The sequence below is a fragment of the Silurus aristotelis genome (assembly GCF_946808225.1).
Source record: "Silurus aristotelis genome assembly, chromosome: 1".
Classification (NCBI taxonomy): Eukaryota; Metazoa; Chordata; class Actinopteri; order Siluriformes; family Siluridae; genus Silurus; species Silurus aristotelis.
The window spans coordinates 19,297,259-19,319,478 of NC_139574.1; the positions used below are offsets into that span (position 1 = coordinate 19,297,259).

The 22,220-nt window shown below is 36.7% G+C and overlaps 1 protein-coding gene across 1 annotated transcript in view; it reads right to left on the reverse strand.

Annotated features, from left to right (window-relative positions):
• grik3 (glutamate ionotropic receptor kainate type subunit 3) overlaps positions 1-20,263 on the reverse strand; it is a 100,012-nt gene extending 79,749 nt beyond the window's left edge. Inside the window, exon 1 of the mRNA XM_083550222.1 lies at positions 19,408-20,263. Within this exon, the coding sequence (XP_083406348.1) occupies positions 19,408-19,606 (199 nt within the window). The 5' untranslated portion in view covers positions 19,607-20,263. The remainder of the gene's footprint in view (positions 1-19,407) is intronic.
• Positions 20,264-22,220: the final 1,957 nt, after the last annotated feature.

A 22,220-nucleotide genomic window follows, 5' to 3' on the forward strand; every position in this document is an offset into this window, starting at 1 on the left:
TGGGTCAATACATTGTGTGCTGTTACCCTTGGTTTGCCATCACTCTCTGTCTGTGTCTTGCCCTTCATTCCATTGCCTATTCATCTGTCTACCTGTCCCACCAGCACTGACCCTCCCTTTAACAATTTCACTTTACTCTCTCAACCCACAGACAGCACTAATACTTAATGGCCCTAACAAACCATCTATTACTCTACAGAAGAATAACCTCTAAACCTTAGTAACTTACGATCTGCAGGTGGGCCTAGGAGCTACACTGGGAGCTACTTACAGGCAAGGAAAACAGCTCAATAAAGACCTGTCTCTATCTATCCCACTATTTCACATAGTATATGTTGCTGGTAGAATTTGAAAGACCATCAGATTTAATAGCATTAGTTTATAATATAAGAAAACTTTATGGTTTAAGTTACAGCACAGATCCTAACTCTACAGTATCTCAGTGATCCAACACCATACAAAAGAAGAGAATGTCATTTTAAATATTTCCTTTCATGACCAATCCACTAGTTTTTGCAGAAAATGTAATACATTAACCATGAAAATGTCAAAATATTCACTTTTATTTATGTAACTAAACACAAATGTATTATTCATACAAAAATAGATCATATGTTCTAAACAGATACAAAAAGGAGTGCAGTATTGCATTATTATTATTGTTATAAAATGAAATTCTTTTGAATATTGAACACCCTGTATATGTGTGTGTGTGTGTGTGTGTGTGTGTGTGTGTGTGTGTGTGTGTGTGTGTGTGTGTGTGTGTGTGTGTGTGTGTGTTGTTTTTCACATGGTATTCATAGTTGATTATTTTATGTATCTTGCTTAACTGTGATTTCATACAACCATATATATATATATATATATATATATATATGATTCTCCATGATTTCTAAGTGGGAGAACTTGCAAATTAGAAGGCTGTTCAAATACTTATATTCCTACACATACAGATATATATATATATATATATATATATATATATATATATATATATATATATATATATATATATATATATATATATATATGTATATATATATATATATATATATATATATATATATATATATATATATATATATGTATATATATACATATATATATATATATATATATATATATATATATATATATATATATATATATATATATATATATATACATATATATATATATATATATATATATATATATATATATATATATATATATATATATATATATATATATATATATATATATACATACACACATACACACACACTATTATATGTGTTTGAGTACTCAAAAAAAAAAGGATCTCCAGGAGATACATAATACACTAATGTATCCCATTAGGCACCATTTGTCAAGAGGAGGGTTTTCTTTGTTGAATCCCAACAGAATTCACATAGGCTTCACATAATGCTGCAGACATTTTATTCCCCATGCCTTTATGAAAGAATGAGGGGTAACCCTGCTGAGAGTCATTAGGACAGCATTTACAGTGGTCTTTTTTTTACCCACACACATAGCAAACCATGGCCGTGGTGCTTTGAAGATGCCATTGAGACGTGCTGGTTGTAAAAAAGAGGCTTCCAGCCACTTAGGACAACGGGTCTCAGAAATGGCACACCAAAGGGCCATCAAGCCTCGCGTGTATAGTCTGGAAGCCCTGACAAAATTGCAGATAATGTTTTTAAAGAGGATACAGGCTTTGAAATATCCCTTTCGGGGGAGATGTTGGGAAAAAAAAAAAAAAAAAAAAAAAACCCTGACAGCCCAGGGTTGGGGAATAAAAATGGCCGTTTGGCCTGCATTTGCAGAGCATGAAACATGAATTAGCACGCTGCAGACTGTAGCAGGGTGGTGAAAATTGCAACCTTCTTTCAGCCTATCCATTCCGACATTGCCTTTCTGTCTTCAAATTTAATCTGCCGCTTATTAAAATTTTTTCCACTGTATAACCCGTTATTTATTCATTGCTTTTCTCTCCATACATGCCATTAAATCTACTCATTTGTTTTTAGCATAGCCAGACAGTGTCACAACTGTACAAATTCCTCAAAGCTCACATTTCCACAGCTCAGGTTGTAACTGACAACAAATAAAAATTAAATAGCTGCCCTGTGGCTGTTAGATGTTTATCAAAAGATGAAATGGCGATTAAAAATGTAATAACATTACATTTGCTCAAATTTTTTGATGCTTACCTTGGTGAAGCCTTTTAGATGATATTAAGCAGTCCTTAGACAGCCACTTATTGCCTTGCCTAAATTAAGTGGTGTCAATAACCACAGGTTATCTTATTTAGCCACTTGAATTATTTTGCCGCTGAAGGAAAATGTGCCTAATTTAATTGCCATTCAATGTCAAATTAAATAAATTAAATGCAGTTAAATAAAATGAAATAACTAAAAATGACTGTGTCACAGTGCCTTTGAGCACACTCAAAAGTAGAAAATATAGATGGTCTTAAATAGTTTTTAATTATATTTTCTAAAACTCCTAAGGATCTTAAAACCTAAAACAGATTTTTCTTGTTAAATAAACAAAAATAATAAAACAAGCCACATTGTCAGAAAGAAAGCAAGAGAGCAGCTCTGTTTGAGTAACTTTGAAAATAGATGTTTGTGTGTCAAGCAGTGAAGAAAATAACATGCAGTGTTAATAACAAAAGAAAATATAATATATAAAAAATAAATAAATAAATATCAGTAAAGAAAATAATAAGCCCTAAATTCACTAATGTGTAAATTTTTCACAAGAAGCATTCCTACTTCTGTCTCATTAAGTAACCATCAAAACCTAATGCAAAAAATTGTTTTGACATTTGCTTAAAAATCTTCCATTACCATATGAACCCAAATATTTAACACCGTTAGCAGCCCACTATTTATTCCTGGTTCTCTAAAAACTTGCTTGTGTATTGAAACCCTAGAGGTCAGGACCACTGTCGCGACCAGATAAAAAGGCTAATTTAGAAGTCTGACGTACTGAATGAGGTCTACATTAGCAGTCATATGCCATGATGTGGCACAAAAGCCCCGCTTTCAGTGCGGCCCTGATAAAAATAGCGGCCAAATTTTCCCTTGACCTTGACCACAAACTTAATTACTACTGCTGTAGCTAGTAGGCATGTTCATCACAGTATGCGGGCACTGTGCCCTGATGAACCCTGTACAGTTTTCAAAGACACGCAGTTTCAGGCTGACAAATTAAAGGGAAATGGCCTGCATGCACATGCATTCTGTAATGTGGTGTCATCTCAATTTGATGCCACTTCTTTGACTGGTTTTGCCGTGTAAGTCCCCTACAGTGAAGGACACCCAAAAGAGACATAGTGTATGATGCATTGCCTTGGTACACACACAGCCAAGCTAAGAGGACATAAGTAGGTAAAGTTCTATTCTCACTGCTAACATCTTTAACTGATTCAGCCCTAAATTCATGTTGGATGTAGTAACAGACAGACTGCAGACTTATAATGCAGTCATTAACCTGAATCAGCACACACTTTAGGCTGTGCTCAGCTACACAAGTGTGTCACATTTGGATAATGGAAGTTTCCTTCTGTCCTTCTGTGAGGGTTGGCAGGCAAAACACAACAGAGCAACCTTGAATAGAAAGACCCAAAGATGGCATGACCTTGCCAAGTGTGTAAATATATTATGCCTAGTCTGTTGTGCTGATGTGTGCCCTACAAATTACATTTCCTAGTTTGTTTTCCTTCATTAGTTGTCAGTGTGGAGTGAGTCAGAGAGTAGAGCAGCCACCACCAGCTGAGTGGTCACATTCAGGCTATGTCCTTATCTGTGTCTCTTATTTACCCAGCACCATGCTTAAAACACACATGCACACAAAACACACATTTCCTACAGTATTTTAGCACAATTGTGCAATTATATCTTGATACTATTTATGTTATAATATGCTACGCAATGAACAGTAGATTAACTTGTTTTGCTAAAAGGTAAGAAGACTTACATGCTGGTTTAATATTGCAGACTAAATTTTAAACACTTGCTATAGCATCCAGAAATGATAAATTGGCCTAAAATCCTTAGTATCACACACGACCACATTCATTGTCTAGTGAATATTATTCACCCGCTTCTCCTTATCCTGCGATTACTCTCTGTAGCCTGTCTAATCTCAGTTTTGTTGCACAATTTTTTTCTAAAACGATTTAGCTGAGGTTGACATTCCAAGTTCCAAGTAGGTTGCAATGTTTATTTTTAACCCTTTATGTACAGTGCAGTGCAAAAATATTTTAGGTACATGAAAAGAAATACTGTAAATCAAAGTAGTCTCTGGTGCACTTTGTGGAGTCAGATAAGAAGATTGTCTGGCAAGTTTTTCTAGCCGGTTTTGAGAATCTGTCACAGTTATTGGGTAATCTATATTTCAGTGACATTTAAGTTCTGTTTCTTTTGCAGATAACATATTATAAAATCTAAGACAAAATGTTTATGTGCCTAAAATAAAATATATAGTGTATGTAAGACAAATAATATGGGTGCCTAAATTTGCTTGCAAAATAATGGTCCACTGGGACTACACAATATATCATTTGTAAATCTTTATTGCAATTTTGGACTACTTGGACGTAATTCTGTATGTATAATGTAATTAGAGCTTAACATTTGAAAGTAAAAATTAAAATTAAAAACCTAATGTTTACTGTGTTCACTGAGCATTGTGACTAAGAAGACACAGACATTGTTTTTGTCACAGTTCAAAAGTGTTGGGTTTGTTTAAAAAAAACAAAAAAAAGATACAGGCTGATCTTTATCTGTGACATATCATTGGATGACCAGTTTGTTTTCATATACTCCAAGGCAGATTACAATTGCAATGTGTGACCAGGGATTTATTTTCTCTCTGCCGCTCCACTCCTCCAGGTTGCATGGGTATATCATCAGAGGCAAATCCAAATCCACTAGCCAGTTTAATTGTAAAATTTCAGCATTGTCACTTTCTCTGGACTAAATCTTATTCAAATGTGCTACAGAAAAAGAACAAAACCTTTAAACATTTTTGTAAAGAATGAATGCTGGACTAAAGAAAGAACACCTGCATATGAACTTATCATCAAGGATCACAATATAAGCACCTGCATCTTACATCTGGTGAAAAACTACAGGAAACGTTTGACCTCTGTAATTGCAAACAAAGGCTACTGCACCAAATATTAACATTGACTTTCTCAGGTGTTCAAATACTTATTTGCAGCTGTATCATACAAATAAATAGTTAAAAAATCATATATTGTGATTTCTGGATTTTTTTTTTTAGATTATGTCTCTCACAGTGGACATGCACCTACGATGACAATTTCAGACCCCTCCATGATTTCTAAGTGGGAGAACTTGCAAAATAGCAGGGTGTTCAAATACTTATTTTCCTCACTGTATATATATATATATATATATATATATATATATATATATATATATATATATATATATATATATACTGATTAAATTGATTTCTTGTTCCCAACAAGACACAAAAACGTGTGGACAACACACATACATACTGTATGTGTATACACACACAAACAAGCTTAGACATATAATGCTTACCTGTTCACTTTCTACAATTCTCTACAACATGTGCACAAAAATGTGCAATCTGTACAGATAATACACTCTTGCATTCCAATCTTCTCTCTCTCACTCTCTCTCACTCTATCTCTCTATCACACACACGCACACACGCACACACACACACACACACACACACACACACACACACACACACACACACACACACTCACCTGAGCACTAACATCACCAGTGTGCCTTTCTCTGTTTTCATGAGCCTTTAACAATATTTTTTTTAGTGCCAGCCTCCTCTCAGACCGAAAACCCTAAAACCCTTGGCCTCTTTGCACCGAACAAACGTGTAATGTTACTGCAAGTCACTCTTCTGCATCAGACTTTCACTTCTTATGTAAATGCAGTGCAGATTGCGATCAGGGATTTATTTTCCCTCTGCCTGTCCACTCTTCCAGTTGCCTGGGTCTATCACCAGACGCAGCACCGACTCCACTATCCAGTTTGATTATACAAATTCAGCATTGTCACTTTCTGGTTTTCTCTCTACAGAAATGCTGCAGAGGCAGAAGTTACAAAAGGGTGGACATTTTCTCTGGTTTTGTATAGAAAAAAATCTACAACAAAAGAGTCTCACAAATGTGCTACAGATATAGAACAAGAAGATTGTTGGAGAAGAATGAACATTGAAATGAATAAAGAAAGCTCATCTGCTAAAATAAGAAAATTTTCTAAAGGAAATGTGTAGTATGGAGCAGAGAGAAAAAAAAAACATTAGAGGATGGATCCACAGAGACACTCTGTTAGTGTTTATCCAAAGGGCAGCTCTGATGACATTTTTGGGATAAAAATGTAGCGACTCCTTTTTTTTTCCCACTGAATAGGATTGTGCTTGTGGCTATAGTCAGCACTTGATTTAGGCAGGAGAAAAATATAAAAGCTGGCAGATGGTTAATGCAATTGCCCACATCCAGAGACAGAGTCATTTTGAGAAAATCAAGGAGACTTTTGCAGTGAAGATACGGCAAATACAGAGGGGTCGCTTATGTTTGCATCCCAGTCCTTGCACAGATTTAAAAATGATGGAGCATACTAAACAGGAATGGGTCTTCTTAGCAATGGCATGGTTGAGTGCCTGTCGAAATAATCTACCTGACAGCTCAGAGAAAAGCCACATTTTCCCCACTTATTACTTACTATATATATTTTTTTTAATGTGTAGGATTAATTGTTCGAAAAAGAATTTTAAGGGTTAAAATGTAAAATCTATAGTACGTCCTACTAGACACCTCGACATTAAATTATTTCTCTGACTTTCTATGAATTTCCACATTCTTAGACTTTCAATCATGTCCTTCAACAAAGTGGTTATGAATGCTGACTAGCTAAAAATGTCATCACAGCAGCTCCAATTTCTACAGCTATCTCTGGCAACTTTAAATGTGTTACATCCAGGTAGAGAACTAGCAGTTATCTATTCTTGCATTAAATAAATAATACCCCGACATTGCTGTCTCTCAGATTTCACAGGATGATGCTTGTTGTTGAAATTCTTGTCACAAAAAAGAAGTAGGGGTGGGTGGGGGGGGGGCACTACTCATCTGATCTGAACTACAAAGTTTATGCAACAAAATTATCCTGGTTTATATTAAACAATAAAAAAATGCACTTAATGGAAGCATTTGTTGATCGGTTATTTTTATATCATTCAGTTTTCATTCCTGAATGAAATTTCACAGCAATGTGGTAAAGTAGCTATGTAGCCAAGAAGCAAATTACAGTCTAAATTGGGAAAGAAATTATGAATTCAATAAAAGGAAGTCTGTTTTTTAGCTGACTTTGTATTTATTAGGCTTCAGTAACCACATTATCCCGGTCAAAGTCATGGTCAATATACGGCATGCCTTGAAAAATTGGGTGCAAAACAAGAATACCCCATGGAACAAAAGGCCACACAGGATATGGAGTCTGTGATGCTCCTGAAAAATACAAGCTAACCTAATTTGTCAATTCAATCAAATGGTAACATACATCATAGCAGGATGTATCTACATATCTGCCAGAAAGTTTCTATATAGTTTTAAATAATCAAGATGGCAATTTCCCTATTGTGTTTGTATACTAGCTGCTGAATGTAGCTAACTAAGATCCATTTTAGACTGCAATCAGAGGCATTCCTACAAGTAAACACATATAAAAAATTTTGTTTTATTAAAGCATTATCTAATGCATTTAACCAAAACTTTCAGCAAAATTCCAGAAATTCTAAAAAAAGATTCATCTGCGACTGCCTTAAATGTAAAAAATGATTACTTGATAATTATGTAACAGTCAACTTTCGTAGAGGAAAGAAATCTGCAGGGTGCTGTGACATAAGGTGGATTCAAGAAATGAGATACTACGTGTCTCATCTGACTGTCAGACGGGAACAAGCTTTCTAATCATGGAGCCTTTTGTCAGGTGTAGTTTAGTTCCTCAGATAAGATGTCAGTCTGCACTGGCAGAGCCTCACAGCTAATCAACTGTGAGAAGAGGGCTGCATACGAGAGGAAAATACTCAGCTTTATCCAGACTTGCAAAACGCAATCACCACCCATTTTCTGAGCCAACTAATCAAGCCTGCAAGATAATTATAAAACCATTCAAATGGTCTAAGGGAGAAGAATGGTAGGTTCCAGAATTACAGGGCATTGTAATGATTAGTGTCATTGTTTTTGAAGAGGCAAGTGTTTATTTTCAGAAAATGAACTTCCAATTCACAGTTATTTGGATTTTTAACATCTTGTCAAATGGCACTTTCAGATTTCATGAAATAACAATGAGAAACAGAAAGGAAAGAAAAGGAACATAAATTGGTTGTTATTATTGAAATACCAATAGTATAATCCTGACATTGGTTGGGGTTAGATTGGTAGGGAATTGGCCATTGTGTGCTAGTGGGAATTACTATAATGTGCACAGGCTGAATGGTATTAAATTTGCAATCTGACAGGATGAGGTCTACTTCATGGAAGAAGTCTCTACAAAGACAAGTTCTTTAACAAAAGTGCAGAGGGGCACATTACAAAAATGATGAGAGTAGGGGTTTTGGAGCAGGAAAAGGAGAAGGGCAGTTGAAGTGACAGGAAAAGAAAGCATGTATATAGCATCCCTGGACACTGGAGTTAGACTTGCTGACTTTATGAAACAGCCTGGCTGCCCCTGTTTCATTCAATCACACTGCTCAGGATGGCCCATAATAAGGAGGTAATATCTTCACAAGTTGTTCTTTTTAAAGCCTGACAGTGACTAGAGTTTTTGGCTCTTGGCCTTTAATAGGCACCATCCAGCACAAACTCATTCCATGGCTTCAGTTATCTCTATGGAACAGCAGCAACCAGCCCTTTCACTTATTCTTATGCACAGAGCATCCTAAATGTCATTACCGGCAGGAAAAACAGCACAAAGGCCCACTGATTGTCCTCTGGCCTTGACGTGTGTCATGCTTTTTAATCACAGCTCCATTTCAAGTTGTTTATCAGTTGACTTCATTCATTTTTTTTTCCAGATCAAGTACCTGTAGTGTAATAATACCCAACATCCCACATGATTCTGCATGATTTGAGATCTGTTTACTGTTGTGTGTGCATAATCATTTTCTTGCAGTGCTGTTTGCTGTTATTGAAACGCTCTGAATGAAGCTTCTTCAGTTTTTTTCCTGAGAAGTATATTAAGGAAATCAATTCACTAGAGGCTTCAGTTAGAAAGGCTTGCTTCAAACATAAATGACTAAACAATGAATAACACTGCCTCTGACATTTTACTTGCTTGCTCCATCGCATAAATATGCTTTGCATCATGTACATAGTTTATAAATACACTTTGAAATGACAATAACAAAATGCTGTTGAAATAATGGCTGAAATATTGTTTTACACATTATCTGAATGGACAATTAATGTTACTTGTAAAAAAACGGGTGAAACTGCAGTTGCATTACATCTGTTTGAGACTTTTACAAAAGTTTCACTGCAGTTTAGGATACCTAAATGAAAAAAAATACCATTGGTAAAGTGGTATTTGTTTTGTAGGCGTGAGGTTGCAATCTGTTTATGGATCATCAGTATGTCATTAAAGCCAATTATAGTGAGCTACAGAGAGGAAAAAAAAATCAGCTGTGAACTCCAAGTAAATAGGATAGCATATATTCACCCCAGTCGAAAGGAGCAATACAAGCCAATAACACCAGTGTCTGGTGAACTTTGTATGTGTAAGAGGTGATTGGTAAATAGTAGTGAATAATTATTGATAATTAAAAAAAAACAAAAAAAAAAAAAACATCTTATTACAAAGCAGGTAAAACTAAATAAACTGTGAGAAATATTGGCCAAAGTTACTCCTCAACTTCCCCTGCTTCTTTTCAATACTATTCAAAAATTCAAAAGCTATGTTGCTTTTAAATGTAATAATATCCTGCTAACCATATCAAATACTTTCATTGCTACTGGATTCCTGGGTACTGTATGTCCTAGACTCACTCATAATATTTTTACCACAATATTTTGGTGGGACACCATGAAGCACGGCAGTGAGAAGTTAGCACAATAATGCTCACTCTGTCCCCAAGCTAAGATTCAATTCATTGTCCCAGCTGATGAACTCAGAATCCCTCAACAATAATGGTCCAACATCAGGAAAGACCTTACTACATGTCTGCCTTTAAATGATAATCCAAGCAGTTGAATGACAAAAGGAAATTCGTGATAGACACCATTCTAATACACCCATATATGAACAAGGTGACTGGTTATGGTTGTCAAGCAAGGACTTCACATCATTTCAAAGTGGAAAAAACTCATGCCCCATTAGATATGCCCATCAGAGTAATCCACTGAATCACCAGAGTAACCTTCAAGCTACAACTGCTACATCATTACCATATATCCCAGGGCTTCTATTTCTCCATTTTCATGCCTCTCATTACTTGTACACTACATGATGCCACAAATATAACAGCTCCAACCACTAATGATTCCAACAATACTTCCACCTAATTACTTACTTAGTGTATTCCCATTTGCCAATTACTGCATGCTTGTATACTCCTCAAATGTGTCGGTTGCCAATAAACTCTGATTAATCAATAAGGTAGAAGAGAGCAGAGCACAACTGTCATTGCAAAATATACTTCCCCAAGCTGCATGCTTATGCTGATTTAAGCACAGAACCAAATTCACATCGAGAAAAATCGTGGTTTTGAAGGGTTCTTTAATAATCATGAAGCTTTATAAAAAAAATGCTCTTCATTATTATAAGAGCTAAAACCGTGTGTCAAAAGCATCGAATGCATTAAGGCATTGTGTCATTGTCCAATATTAAAGTTTGTATCCTGCCATCTGAGGTACATCATCTGTCAGATTTTTTTAAGGAAGCAAGCAAAAGTATCCTTAGCTGCCATAATACCATTCCTTAAGATCTACCACATACATCAGCCTGTAAAGAACTGGATGGAACCCACACACATATACATATACATAAGAAATAGCTGGTTTAATCATACACTTTCCATGCCTGATTTTCTACAACAGACATTTGGGGTTATAGAGTGAGAGCATATGTTGGTGTCCTGGCAACATCCTGACATATGTTGCCTTCAAGGGGTGTCCCAAAACGTTTTCTTGCAGGTACTGTCATAGCTACACATACACTGTTTCTGGCACAATTCTTTAAAGAAAGCAAGTCGCTGCCTTTTTCCAAAACTGTGTATAAATATATTAAACTGCAACACACACTGCTTTAGCAACATATTATTCATGCAACTCTTATGATATCACATGTTATATATTCAATGTCAAGAGATTAGTAGCAAGGTAATTACTTCAGATAATTCATGTTTCTCAATAGCACACCTAGTTTGGGTATACAGATTTATTTTTAGCTGTTTATTGGTAGAATACATCATAACTTGTTACTAAAAGGTTTGGAAGTGAGGCTTTTTTATTCACATGGATGAGTATCTACACTTGAATGATTTCTGTATTGGTGAACCTTCAACCACCAATTTATTATTTATGCTCTTCATGGGGTAAGAGAGCGCAATATGCAAATAGGCTCACTAAAAGCCTGGATGTATGATTGGCCGGAAAACAAGCTAAAGATTTCCTCATTCAAAAGGTTTCTTTTACCATTCTTTATCATTATTATAATTTGCTAAAATATAGATTAGTATGTGTATATTAAGTGATAGGGTCTCTCTTTTACTGACACATTTTCAAACTTATCAACTATATTTCATATCCAGGTATTTTGCGCTAGAGTATCCAAAAAAAAAGCGTTGATGTGACCAGGCAACTCTTGTATGACTTTCTGCTGATAAGTAATAAACACTTGTCTATGACCCAGTATCTATCATATCACATATAAGAAAAGCTGAGCCAGCAATGTAAGCTAGATCTGATGACAATTTGGTGATTGTCATCAGTATCATCAAATAATGATACTGGTTATGAGATTTTAAATCAACTGCTATACAACACACTGGGTCAAACAAGAACAAAAACATATGAGAGTAGTCACTCTAAATTTGAGCCTCTCTCAAAGCCATCTCAAAACATCTTTCACCTAACATACAAATGCCAAGATGTCAACAATTAAAGCAACAGATTGTTATTGAAGGTGTTTGATCATTTCACATGAGAGTATGGCCCTGATGCTTTCCTGCATTAAAATAATGTATATGCTCACGCTTGATCATATTTGACAGCTGATGTCAAGCTTTTCAAACAGGGGATTCATGTGGTATATTCCGATAAGCACAGAGGTTATATTGTGCTGAGTCAATGAGTCACAGACTGGCAAGTTTCCACGTCAGTTACAGGCTCTCAAGAAGGACAACGACGAGAAGAGAAAAGTGCTATTTCGTGAGAATCTGAAGGCTATTCCGAATGTGGTCGCTGACCTCCACCACCTCCGTCAAGAACAACTGCACTGGTGAGCGTAATAACTGCCTACAAAACGAGCATTTTGAAAACAGTTAGGAGAAGACCTTATGCATTAAGTTGCCTGTGCCTTTAATGTTTTAGTATGGTGGTCAGGTTTTAGCTTGAGCTTAATCCAAATGTATCAGTTTTGTTCCATGTAGTGTAAAAATGGAATTATAAATATACCATGCAATTCCCCCCAACCCCCCCAAAAGATATCATGGTCCATAATGCGACACAATGCCTGCCAGTTCTAGTCTGATACTAAAAAGGTCAGTATAAGCTGATCTACATCCTCAAACACACTCACTGTTTAACACAGTCTGTTAAATATGAACTTGAACCAATGAATCCTTTCTCATAGCCTGATTACACAGGAGGAAAAGGTCTGCTATTGTATTACTAGAGCAACAACCAAGCTGCATTGTAACACTGGTTTCTGCAGATGTTAGCCATGTCTGTAGATGGATAAGGCACTTCTAATTGTGGATGTGAGTGTGTGTGTGTGTGTGTGTGTGTGTGTGTGTGTGTGTGTGTGTGTGTGGGTGTGTGTGTGTGTGTGTGTGCAGGGGAGAGGGGTTGAACAGGGGTTGAACAGGGGCCCTCAATACTACTATTTGAAAGGTGGCGTGGGGGGGGGGGGGGGGGGGCTTCCACTTTATCTTGCTAGGCACAACACACAAAAGAGGCAAGTGAGGCAACATCGCAGGTTTTCAAAATTGGGATCAAAAGGTATGAGCTAATTAAACTAAACTGAATAAGAGGCTCAGGAGCTTCATCTGGCTAGAGTCTTCTCCTTTTTATTACTTTTCACAGGACAAGCCATTATGGATATTTACTCCATGTTTGTATATGTTGGGTGTAAGTGTGTTTGTGTTTGTTTAATGCTAAAGCTGGATTGTTTTCCTTACTGTATTGCCAAGAAACAAAATAACAATATTCACCCATGTCTGTGTCACTATCTTTTGCGCAAGCTGGTGTAACTGGTAACCATTAAAGAAATCAGACAGCAGCAATTTAACCCTGTTTGGCTACTTTAATTGTATTTGACTTTTTAAGCAGCAGCCAGGCCACTCTAGAGTCAGATGGGTGAGACAGGGGCTCGTAATAAAGACAAATGGAGAGAACATGAAATTTGATTCTTTCTGCTATTGCAGCACCTGCCACAAAAGAAGAGAGCATGTGTGTAAGAGATGGGGAGAGAGAAAGAGAGAGAGATACCAAGTACATTGACAACCCAGGAATTTTCCCTGAGCTGTCAAATCTAGAAGGGCACACATCAAGCTGTAATGGCATGCCATCTCCTGGGACAAGCAGGTAGAATAAAATAGGAACAGCACAAATTTATCTGACTCCATCACACAGGCACTTTGTTGGATTCCCCCACCCCAACTTCCCAGCACGAGACAAATAGAGCTCCACAGGTTCACATACCTCCAAATGCCGGGTTTTCATCTTCCCTGCTCCAAAGCTATCCACGGTTAAGTCACTACAAGGATCACTTGCACATTATTTATTTAATTACTAAGAGCATATGTTCCCCACCGACCTTGTTCTGCAGAGCACACACTTTGTAGCGTGATATGAAAACACCATCTGCTCTGAGAACAGTTCACGGCTTGCAGCGCGGGAAAAGGCCCACTGTGTCAGTGGATTATCTCAGTGTTTTTGAATCGCCTTTTACTTTAACGCCTCTCCCTGTTGCCAGCGTTCACTGATTTCTTACAATATTTAGTAATCCATTATGTGCCAGGTAAACCTATAATCACATGATATACAGTAATATAATTTTAACTGTGTTAATTCACCTTAAAGACCACTGGTGTCATTGACAGTACTGTTGACTGTCAAATCTGGTACAGAGATCATTCCTGTCTAGTAAACATGTCTGCTTTCCCACACTGTTACACTGACAGTGTAATCATTTAAAAGAAATATGGTATTTAATTTCACTGAAGACAAATACTTTGGGTGATTTCAAGACATTCTGTAGAGCAGTAGCACATTAGTTTCTGTATTTTTGGCTTGGCATATGTGTATATATATATATATATATATATATATATATATATATATATATATATGTGTGTGTGTGCGTGTGTGCGTGCATGCGTGTATTTGCGTGTGTATTTGTGTGTTTGTGTGAATTTACAATAAAAACATATGCTTTATCTCATGAGTTAAGAGCAATAGTTAGTGTTGTAAAAGAGGAAGAGTGTGTGTGTGTGTGTGTGTGTGTGTGTGTGTGTGTGTGTGTGTGTGTGTGTGTGTGTGTGTGTGTGCGTGCGTGTGCCCGTTTCCATGCACTTACCTAGGCCTGAGCACTGTTCTCTATCTTAGCTGTATGTAAGGTGCTTCGCTAGAGAGAGATAACAGAAACCTGAATAGCATGCATCAAAGTGCCAGAGTGCTGGCCAGCGTTCAGCAGCGATCTGTACCCAGATTCGGCTTCCTCCTAGAGGACTCATCACACTCATGTTTCTGTCAGCTCACAAATTAAATTTAGATGAAACTAAAATATTCATTGTCCGCTCAACAATTGATGGCCTTCTTAATTTGATCTAACTTATGATGTTGCACTTGTTGTTGTCAGCCTTTTTATGAATGAATGTCTTCCTTCTCTTTTTTCTTACTGCAGGAAGTTACTCCATATCCTTGGGTTAAGAATAAGATTAACTGATTCTGAGAGGCTTGATCAGGCATATTTATTTAATGGTGTGCTTAAAATACGCTAAGTAATTTTATCACTTATTCAAAAGGGATGAAAATAGTCTACTATCACTATCATGCAGTAATGGGCGTGAATGTGAACCTGCAAATGGATCATACATATTCTCTGTAAAAAAAAATAATAGTAAACAAATATATTCTTCCTATTCAAAAGTAGTCATGCCATTGAAAAAAATACCAAATCTGACTGTCTAACCTCTTGTGCATTATGCTACTACTCAGATACACACGTGTCATAGCAATGTGGGAGGTTAAGTAAATGCTTATACTTATTTTTAGCTAAGACTTAAAATATTTGTAAAAGTCATGCGCTCAGTGTTAGCTCAACAAGCCAGTATATTGGCACATCATCCACCGAGAAGAAAAGACCTCATGTAGAATACAAGGTTCGGGTAATCTCAGTCTGCATAACAGTCACCTAACACTGACAGCTGTCAACTTGTCAGCGAAGCATATGTGCCATCATGACACTTATCGAAATAGAAAGAAACACTTTTCTGCCAAGAGGTTTTAAACTACTGATTTATATGTCTTAGCCCATATTGGCCTATATTTGTGTATTATAGTACTAAGAAACTATCTATCTAGCTAGCTTTTTTTAAGGTAATATTTCGTAGAGGTGAGATTTCAAAATGCCAGAAAAAAGACTATAATTGATATTTGCAATAATAATAATAATAACAATAATAATAATAATAATAATAATAATAATAATAATAATAATAATAAATATAAACTAATCTGTCAGCATTTCACCATGCAAAAGCAAGATATTTTATTCTTTATTTTTATATTTATTCAGAATAGAAAATTTCAGCACCTCTATTAAATTCTTTGAGACTTTTAGACTTCAGACTGAACTTTGGAAGCATATTTATAAAGAAAATTTTCCAATAAATCTGTAACTGCTGAATACACTTTCCTATTAATTCATAAAGTCAGTTTTCTCAGGTATTACAGATTGCATTGTCTTCCCCAAATATAATTTACATTGTGTTAAAGTGCATTTGATGACAGTGTAAAGTGACAGTGTAAAGTGTATTTGATGTGATGAAAAATCCCTGAGAATATTTCAGAAAAGCCTTATGCATACATAAAGCAGTTCTATGCATGTACTACAACATTTAATATTCATTTATCTTTTACTTGTTTTACAATAAAAAAATTAGGAATTTTTCTGACATCGTTTTAATAAATCATGTAGGATCAGCAAAAAATCCAAGAGAAATGGAGATAAAACAAAAGTAAAATGAGGGTGAAATGAATACACGAAATCCAACTGTTGCTCTAAACAGAAGAGCAAGCGAAACAAAAGTGACATAAAATCATGAGCTGGATTGATTAACTGGCAATGATGAAGCACTTGAAGTATTAGGTAGATAAAGAAATTGATTATCCAATAAATTCTTGTCTGGCACTGAATTCCCTTGTTCAGAAATAGAATGAGAGCCAAAGGCCATAAATTAGTTTCATCCATCGTCTAAATACACTAAAGATGAGACAATGGCAAATCTGTAATTTACAGCGCATTAAAACAACAGTTATGTTTTACGGGGGGGGCATCTGTTTCCATTATTTTTTTATTGTATCATTTAAGAAGATAAGTGTAAAAGATTATTTTAGACATATTATTTTAGGTTTATTAAGACATTTATATGTCAAAAAATATAATACATAAATCTAATCTTTTAAACCTTTTAACATGAATTGAGTAGGAAGATAAAAAAAAAAAAATAAGGCCAATGGGGTTTTTTTTGCTTATAATTTGATAAAGATATTAGAGATAATTAAAAAAATATATTTTTTATTATTCGCAAATTAATGTGAGTTACATTTTCTCTTTCCTTTTTTATATGTAATGTGTGGTGACAATAAAATTCAGTGCTGTTTTACACTGTTAAAAAAAAAAAATCCAAAGAACAACCATTCTGCCAAAATCCCCCTCATGCATTTAATCATAATCAGCATAGCAGCTTTGGCTGAAGCAATGTCCTTTTAAAAAACACATCCGCTTTGCTTAAATAGCAAAAGGGCAATGGCGCAGATAACCCAGAAATGCAGGGGAATCATTTCTTCTCCAGACATTTACAGTCTTGCAGAGTGAGACTGACTGGCCATCTGGCCTCCAAGAGGTACATTGTAAGAACAGTGAAATCAGTGGAAGCGACTCCACCTTGGATGCCCACCATTACACAGATGGTGTAGATGTGCTTAGGCTACCTCATGGGGAGACACAGGCCCATCCCTCCTCCCTCTCTGGACAGCACCCACGTTAATGAATTTTACATGCGTTTTTTTTTTTTTACAACGCTGTAAGGAAAATTAAGGAGAAACCTTTCGCCTATGCAATAATTCAAAGAGAGCCATCTAGTGGCCTGAGCATAAAGACTTAAAAGCTCAGTGTATAGCTTGTAGCTTTGAATATTTTTTGTGTCAAATGCATGTAATGACTCTTTATTGTGGATGATGTTCGAGGCACGTAAACATATACACTTGAATATTTTGTATAGCTTGAAGTTACATTTTCATCACAATTAAAGATGTGCACAATGCGCAGATACAAAACACGCCCAGATGGTAAAAATGACCAATAAACACAAACACAAAGAATATACAAGGATTGAAAACTGCATCGTCACAACTGTGTGCATGCGTATGGACATTTGCATTAATATCTGTGAATTGCAAATGAGCAGAAGGGAAAAAAATTCTTTTTAAGCTAGATTTGCTTCAACTTGATGTCATTTGAAACACAAAAGCTGTCAGATTCTATTTTAGGCTACTTCAGACTCTGCTGCTATAGCAGCTGCTGATAAATTGGTTCTGATTTTTCATTTGCAAGCACAAAAGACAACAGATTTGAACTGGGACAGAAATCCCAAATATTCATCAAATATCATATGCTATTTCCATAAGAAACCACCAGCCACACTGATCGCTCACAAATCGGAGAAACTGGAATGCTGAAAATATATGAGTTATAGGGGTAACACACATTGGTTACAAAAGTATTTTAGAGACATGCTGTTTGTTCAGACACTACACAAATATATTTATATATACATTAAACATCTATGAAAAAATAGTTACAGCAATTTACATGCAAAATATTTAGGAAATATGTAATTTGCTTTTTGGCAAAATATATAAGAAAACATTACAATATTAAAGGGGAAAATAAATACCTAAACTCTGTGTGTGTGTGTGTGTGTGTGTGTGTGTGTGTGTGTGTGTGTGTGTGTGTGTGTGTGTGTGTTTGTGTGTGTGTGTGTGTGTGTGTGTGTGTGTGTGTGTGTGTGTGTATGTGTGTGTGTGTGTGTGTGTGTGTGTTATCAGAATAAAAAATGTGTGATGCATAATGTAAAGCCAAAATGTAAACAGCTTTATCAGACATATTAGGTCTAGATATACAGAGAAATTGACTAGTTTCTATATATATATATTAAATGGAAAGAGTGGTGTGTGGTTTTCGTGTGTTAAGTGTATCTGAAGGTTAACTTACAGCATTTGCAGAGATTCTCTGATTCAAAACCTGCACACACATCATTCCCGAGTGTTTTAGCTCTGAGTCGACAAGTTTTATCTTTTTGGGTTTTTTTTTTTTTTTTTGGCTACTTTTTCTCAAACTAATTCAAGATCTTACATCATCACCAAACCCAAAAGTGTGTTGAGATGTGGATGTAAGGTGGTACTGTATGTATGAGGTGCTCCAAACTTTGTAGAATTGAACCTGTTTTTAAGGAACCATTGTTTCTGCAATTGTTTTACTTTAACCTAAGCTATATTCTGATTTTGGGGGGTTCATTTAAATTGACCACGCGTTTGCTTATATATTTTTTTTTATTTTTTTCTAAAGGTGCTTTATGTTTGTCATGGGAGTCTAAACGACCTAAGGCAGTATTTCAGAAGAATATATCACAGCCAGTATAATCCCCAGAGAGTGCACTCATATCCATTTTGTTCCAGCTGTTTAACAGGTCAATCGACGAAACAGCTCAAACATTAAGTCCATCTCAGCAGCGGAGGCAGTTAAGTGATAACAATTGCCTAAATTAATTCAATAAAGATTCAAACAGTGGGTTTTGAGCAAAGCATAGATTTCCCCATCATAAACAGCACAACTCTGCGCGCGAGTCGGTGTCCGTTCCGCATAACAATGTTTTTGGCAGCCTTACCTATCCGTATGACATGCGGCATCCCGCAAGAGCACTGAATCCAAACAAGCCACACCATGACCGCGGTCCAGTATTCCAACACGGTGTTCCGGGGCCACCGCCACGGGTTTCTCATGCTTCTCAGCGCGTGCGATCCACTCTTTAGGGAATCCAAGGATGTCTCGGAATCGTTCATCGAAATTGCTCTGGTGGGTGTCATGAGAGGACTTCTCTTGCTCGCGACCAACTGACTCTCATTTTAACTGGACGAGACCTTTCTTCCACCTCCTGCTTGACGCGACACACAAGTCCCAACGCAACTCGTTTCGGACGAACTCAAAATAGGAATCAGATCGGATCAGCGCCACGCACGCGCCCCGTCCGCCGTGCGTTAGTTAGTTAGTTAGGCTGCGCGCGCGACTCTCCGGATCTCCTCCTCCTCCTCTTCCTCTTCCTCCCGCTGAGCGCCTCCGACCGAGCCGCAACAACTGGGTTGGAGCAGCGCGCCAACGTGGAAGGGAACTGCGCCGTGCGCTACACGAAATTCACACGGAGGTGCCGACAAACTGAAACAGAACACGTTCCTCCTCGAGTAGGCATCAGGATCCGTTAAAACGCGCGCGGGGTTTTACACTCGAGCGACTTGTGAACCGCTCAAGTAACTCGCGAGGTGCAAAACCTTAATCAGCTGATTTACAGAAATCCGCAAGCTACGACATTTTGGATGGGTGAATTATTACCCATTTCGAAGAAACGCAACTTTTTTTTGCGAGAAAGCTGCGAATCTCTCTCTCTCTCTCTCTCTTTCTCTCTCTCTCTCACTCTGTCTCTCTGTCTCTCTGTCTGTCTCGCGCGCACACCAGCTCTGGTTGCTGCGTCATTACGCACAGAGTGTAAAGTGCCACAACAAACCACAGCGGTCGGATGAACACATGTTTCAACTATTTCTAACAGACGAGAACTTCTTGTATTGAAACTACTAAGAGATATAATCAAGCACAAAATCTGTATATTCTCGTGCACATCTCAGTGTTAGTTGTTTCACTGCACACACTATGGTTAGAAGAACGTTTATCTTTGGCCACCTTTAGTAAGATTACTCGTGCCATTACATCTTTCTTGGTCTGCTAGTGCGCAGACACGCACACACACACATATACACACACACATACACACACACACACACACACACACACACACTATATATATATATATATATATATATATATATATATATATATATATATATATATATATATATATATATATATATGAAACCATTCAGATTTTGTAAAATTACATATAGAATTAAAAAAAAATGTTATGGTTAAAATTGTAGTTAAAACAGAGTAAGGTAAAAAAAAAAAAAAAAAAAAAAACACCAAGCTGTGTAAATGTAATGATTAACAAGTGTAAACATTTGGACACAACGGCAATAATAATTATAACACCATAAACATAATTTAATTGCTATTTTTATTAGTAGTAGTAGCAGGATTGGCACCCAATCAAATAGGAATTCCTTTTCCTTAGTGTTATTAGGATAGGCTGAAGATCAATTAAACAAACGAATGGATAATTTTTAATTTTTTTATATTACTACCACTCCAGATTAAGCCTGCTCCAGAACGAACAGAAGATGACTACAGTTTGAAAGTAAGAAAAATACCACTCTATTATCATGAAAGTGCCCATGCCTTGAGCTGAGAAAATCAGTCTGTGTCACAGCAAGTGGATTGGATCCATACACCTGCTTAGTGCCTATTTCTCTACCAATTCCTCACTCTTTATGTGCAGCCATCAAAAACACACAGAGAGTGACACATGAGCATGATCACAGAGAGAGGATACCACAACTCCTCTCTTCAGGTTTTTACTGCCTCTGTGGTGTGTAGCTAGCAGAGCAATCCATACAATGAAACAGAATGATAAGTGTATTTATTTTTATCCATGACACATGCACTTTATTACTGTCTTCGAGCATTTGGAATAATATTTGTACCACCATTTGTAGTTCTCAGCCTCCATGTGGCCATCTGCTTGTGAGAGACAAGATTGATGATCATAACAACAGTGAGATTCTTGTAACGCAATAATCAGCAATAGTACAGACATGCTTTGATGCTGAATTAGCTATTACTTGGTACAATGTGGTCCATGCGATGTTGCATAGTAAGGTTTACAAGACTATTCCACTGTCGCAGAAAATTGCCACTATTTAATCTGTATGTTTTAACAGAAATTTTCAACCTGGCGACAAATAAAATGCTCTGTGGACCTACTGGACCTATTTGACCTACGTGGCCAGAGCACAGGAGTTGACTATTGCCGCATATTCATGTCTGCAAGTCAGGATTTACAACCCTTTGGCACAATATAAGAGCTATCAATGTGAGTTATGTGCCCTGAGCTCACGCATTATCAAGATTCATTGATTGCTGCTTTCAGAAATACACAACGTACACTGCTTTGGCAAACAAGACATCGTGGCACAACGCACGGTCCTCTGAGGACAGGCCTTCAGCCATGCTCTCCATTAGCCAGAGCACTGAGTGGAACTGATCAATGACTCTGATCAGTGACCATGACAGGTGTGTGTGTAGACACAAGATGGGAAGGATTTTGCAAGAGACATGCCATCATCATCACTCAGCATGCCTCCAGCAACAACACTTTTCTTTGTTACTCTACCAGAGTAGATAATGCTAAACATATGCATTGTCACTATGCTTTGTGATTACAGCATGAGTAATGTGAGGAGGGACGTTTGCAGCACCTTTAATGCTTTGACAAAACTGTGGAGAATGTTTTCAGGAGTTGATTTTAATAAACAC